Source organism: Anarrhichthys ocellatus, unplaced genomic scaffold, assembly GCF_004355925.1.
Source record: "Anarrhichthys ocellatus isolate YVR2014 unplaced genomic scaffold, GSC_Weel_1.0 scaffold14, whole genome shotgun sequence".
NCBI classification, from domain to species: domain Eukaryota; kingdom Metazoa; phylum Chordata; class Actinopteri; order Perciformes; family Anarhichadidae; genus Anarrhichthys; species Anarrhichthys ocellatus.
In genome coordinates this window covers 6,758,975-6,763,814 of record NW_022280044.1, presented here as the reverse complement: position 1 = coordinate 6,763,814, position 4,840 = coordinate 6,758,975, and the positions used below count along the sequence as shown (strand labels likewise).

Below are 4,840 nucleotides of genomic sequence, written 5' to 3'. Positions count from 1 at the left end.
TATATATATATATATATATATATATATATATCATAGGCCGATACGCACGTATCATAATCGGTATCAGGAAGGAAAAAATGGTCTCGAAACATCTCTAATGAGACTTAACATTATATTATACAACCTAAATTGTTTTGTCAAGTAATTCAGTAACTCTGACACAGGACATCTTAATTTTACTGCCACTTCTACATAAGAAAATGTGAAGAAAAAAAGACTGACTTTATAAAATAAGTCAAAAAAATAATTGCAACACGACTCACCAGGTGTCCCAGCAGTGGCCATTTCCTGAGGGCCAGAGGGGCCAGCAGTGGTGGGCTTGCCGCGGAGTTCTGGCTTCTGGGGGCTGGAGGCGAGACCCCTAGAGACGGCCTGATTCTTCAGGGGACTTTGAGGCACTGATGTTGAGGAGGAGGGACCAGCCTTCTGGGGACTGGATGGGAAGGCTTTTCCCTGGAGGGAACTCTTCTGGGGACTAGGGGGGAAGGTCTCCCCCTGACTGAACATCTTCTGAGGACTGATTCCTGACTTAAGTGCCGGCCTGCCTGCAGGAATGTCAGCCTTCTGAGGGCTTGGGAGAATCACTCGGCTCGGCTTCGCTGGACAAATCAGAACCTGTTAAGAAGACATGCAATAGTTTTATTCATAAAGCAGATTGAAAAACAACATGAGTTGGGGGCGTCCTGGTGGTCTAGGGGTCTAACTAGGCATTTAGAACAAAACAAACATGAAAGCTGCTGCGTTGACAGAGGCATGTTGCTTCAGTGACACCTCGTACTAAATGACACTCAGATATAACTGCTTATGCTGAAGAAAAAGACAATTTCAGATAAATCTACCTGAGAGCTGGGTGTAGATTTGATGCTTCCTGTTGAACTGGCCACCACATGGCCAGCAGCACTTGGTTTAGTGCCGGCAGCCACCGCAGCGTCTCTGACTGCTAACTTATGAACCACTGTACCAGGCTTCTGTTTTGCAGTCTCAATGGGAATGTTAGCATGGCTCAGGTCGTCTTCCCAGGTTCCAATGGTGGCGGCGAGGTTGGCGAGTCGGCCTCTCCTCCCAACGGGAGTTCCCGAGGACACGGGGGGGACGGCAGCTGGTGGGACCTCAGCTGGTTTCTTCAACGGGGACAGGGAGGTGCAGTCTGGAACTTCATCAGAGGAGTCTGAAAAGGGGGCAAAATGTTTGATATGGACAGGGACAAACTATATGACAGAGAGACGTATGAAAGAAAGGACAGCACACACCCCTTTATGACTACAATTGACAAACTACAGTCAAAAAACAATCCAGTTGTGTGTTTTGTTATTGTGGTGTGATGCTTCCTTTTTGTTTACCCCTTGATTATAGATTGTGTCTTTAAATATTGTACATTCGTTTGATGAATACCAAAATAAATGAAGAAAGATAATCTCAACCAGCAAACATAATATCCGTACCATCACCATCCCAATACTTTCTCTGCTGTGCTAGCCTCTGCAGACGAGACCTCATGCCAGCAGCAGGTGGAGCTGCGACTTCCACCAGGTGCTCCTTGTTCCCCTGCCAGGCTGAACTGGCAGGCGCCATCTCTACTTCTCTGCTCCTCGGAGGATTAGGAGCTGGGGTCATTTTCTCTGGCTCTGGAGTTTTCTGCTGCCCTGGCTGAGGCTGGACAGCAGGCCGGGTAGCAGTCTTCTCCAGGGAGGAGGAATGACCAACGCTGGCAGGCCCCACCGGGGGTTTCTTGTCTGTGGGAGGATCCGCGAGCACAGGAGCAACCGCTCGTGTCGTCACTGGCTCCTGGTTTTCCTCACCGGCTGCAGGCGAGGCATTTTCCTCTGAGCACCTGCGCTTGGAGGGAGAAGGCCTGGAGGACACCTGTGGAACTGGGAGGAAGTGACAGGGAAACATAAGCAAGGAGGAGAGCTGCAGCTCACTGGTCAAACTGACGGGACAAGTCTCGGCAGACAGCAATCCAACACATGTGTTCGTACCTTTATCAGTGACTGGCTCACTGATCACACTATTGGTGTCAGCCAGCGGCTCTCTGGGCCGTTTCACCATCTGTCTGTTGGCTGCATTTGGTCTCTCTGCCATTTTCTTCTGCAGATTCTCTCTGCGAGCCCGAGTCCGCTCCAACAGTTTCTGGTTTGACATAAAAAAAAAGTTACAATGGCTGCTTTACACTTTCTGAGGAAGGACAGAATGACATCAGAATCTATCCATCTGTCAATCTATATAAAATTGTTTTTATGACCAGAAACCTGAAGAAAACAATATTTTCAATTGGAAAGCTTGTTTCCACTATTTTCCAAAGAATCATGAAAAACGACATGAGGCTGACGGTGCTATGAAAACTGATCTTTAACTATGTTGTGCCATAGAATTTGAGACTCAGACCTCTTTTATAATCACACTTGTGAGACTTGCAGTTAGTCTGTGTATTGGTCAAAATATGCTGATTCTCTGTCCCAAATATCTGCTGGATCTGTAAATGCAAATGTTTGGAAAAAGGGCAGAGCACATAGTCGGTCTCTATGTGAGCTACTAACAGGCAACACAGACACGTAAAACAACCCTTCACCAGAGATAAAAAAGGCTTCTGTTTGCTTGCCCTCTTGATCCCTTTTTCTTCTTTCCTTAACGTGACATGCCCTTCCCTTGGTCTCACAATCTGATTTACTGTCTGTTAACTGTTCAAGCCCAAACACATTCCTGCGGCTGCACCGCCTTCACAGTGTGGAAAACTTGAAGTCACATTTAATAGCATTCCTCAGGAATGAGACACTCCTGCATGTAGTTCCTGGATTTGAAATTTCAAACTCTACTGGCTCAGATACAAGTAACAAGAAATGCAGTTAGAAAGAGGAAGACAAATTCTAGTATAAGCTTGTAACAACAGCATGAGTGCATGAAGGCAAAGAGAGTGTTGGACACTTTCCAGTGCTGACACATACCATTGCCTTAAATGGAGGCAAAGCTGTTTGATTTGAATAACAGTCATTGCTGGAGTGAAATGAAGAAGTACAAAAGTGAACTGGTCAGGCAGAAGCCTGGCTAAATTAGACAACGTAATTATTGCGAAATGGTCAAACATGTAACCGTAACGTTAGAAAACTTAAGTTACATAATAGTTACAGCTAGCTGTTAGAAGATTGTGGTGAATTACAAAGCTAACTGTTAGTTGTTATTTTTATTTTAGATTTGTGGTTGCAGACAACTGACAAAACAAAGACACAACACGTGATTTTTTTTTTTTTCCATTGTACATATTATCATACAATACAATTCTGCATAGAAATGTAAACATACGACACATTATTATGGAAGTAAACAAGCTAAGTCTCCTGCCATAATTAGGACATAGGAAATGTTGTGTTAGCATTAGCAAGTAACGTCAACCTTACGTTAGCTAACAGCTAACGCTACATAATATCTGCCGTTAGTTAACTTACCTCAGTAAATGGATCCATTTCGGACAGTTTATCCCTATCGATCACTATTTAAACAACGCTGTTAAAGTGCTGTACACACGATACGTGTACACAAACGGTGAGGAAGAGCTGGGCGGCTCTCAGCTTGTCTTCTTCTCTCTTCTACTCTGCAACAAAACAAGTGTTCAAATTTGAATTTCAGCGCTGGACCTACTGCGCATGCACCAACAGTTGGAAGCCCTTGAGGAACCAATCAGAATCAAGGAGCCTTGGACAACCTATCACAGCCTGGGTGCGTGGTCACGTTACAAGAAGGCGTCACTCCATGATGCACTTCACATGTTTTATGAATCAGTCTTCTGTGTATTCAAATGATAAAGCGGTTAAAACGTACGCTGACCGAGTTCCCTTCGTCGTCTGCAATGTGATCTGCAACATGCACAACAGATACACTTTAGAGACAAGTTTTTTTTGTAGTTTCCACTGTTTAACTTACACCAAAAAAGATGAGCAGATATGCTAGAAAAATGTTGTGTTTCCATTAAAAAGTCCCCATGTTTTGTAAAACATGCGAAACAAAAAAATCTCTGCATACAAACAATTCTTCTGTCTGTATATATACTATTTACAGTTATATTTTAGTTATTGTGGATTTTTTACTTTTTTACTTAGTTAATATTCTTTAATATTTATTACTTATTTACTTATTTATAATACTTGTTTTGGTCTTGTTTTTATTATGTCTCTTGTTTGCACTATCCACTATGCTGCTGTAATCCTGTAAATTTCCCTGCTGCGGGACTAATAAAGGATTATTTTCTTTTATCTTATATCAAATCCTGCATTAACTTTTCAATTAATCAGTCTAGTCAAAAATTCAAAGTACAAGTTTAAAAAGTTAGTGTTAAATGTTAAATGTCATGACTATTAATAACAGGAAGTGTCAGTATGAACTGAGTAATTTGCTATCCCCTGTTATCCCCTGTTATTTGAAGGCACACACATATACAGGATATGTGTGTGCCTTCAAATAAATAAATAAAAAAATGTTTTATAATTACAAGTAATTTTACAAATGCCAGCAGGACAAAAGTATTGTCTAGATGTCTTTTTTTTCATGTTAATAACATTACATTGAATTGCTGTGAAAATTGGCTTCTTTCAGGTGCAACCAGTCCACAGAAAACTACAATCATAGCGTCTACTCACATTATGTCTACGTTTGAAGTGCTGAATCTGAATCTATTGGCAAATAGATAAGTTCCGAATTACAAATAATGACTGCCTCTCAAGTGTCTCAACCTTTCCTCAAAGGGACTACATTTCCCATGAGTACCCACGTGAAATACGTGTAAGGTAGTCATCAACGAAACCTTGGAAACAGATCAGGTGACCGTTCTACACGGACAGCTCTACTCCTG

At 42.3% G+C, this 4,840-nt stretch overlaps 1 protein-coding gene across 2 annotated transcripts in view; it reads right to left on the bottom strand.

Moving 5' to 3' along the window:
* anln (anillin, actin binding protein) overlaps window positions 1–3,573 on the bottom strand; it is a 12,202-nt gene extending 8,629 nt beyond the window's left edge. For both annotated transcript variants that reach the window (XM_031854385.1, XM_031854386.1), the window contains exons 1-5: window positions 3,441–3,573; window positions 1,980–2,130; window positions 1,443–1,871; window positions 840–1,168; window positions 264–615 (exon numbers count right to left, since the gene is read on the bottom strand). In XM_031854385.1, the coding sequence (XP_031710245.1) occupies window positions 264–615; window positions 840–1,168; window positions 1,443–1,871; window positions 1,980–2,130; window positions 3,441–3,458 (1,279 nt within the window). In that variant the 5' untranslated portion in view covers window positions 3,459–3,573. The remainder of the gene's footprint in view (window positions 1–263; window positions 616–839; window positions 1,169–1,442; window positions 1,872–1,979; window positions 2,131–3,440) is intronic.
* Window positions 3,574–4,840: the final 1,267 nt, after the last annotated feature.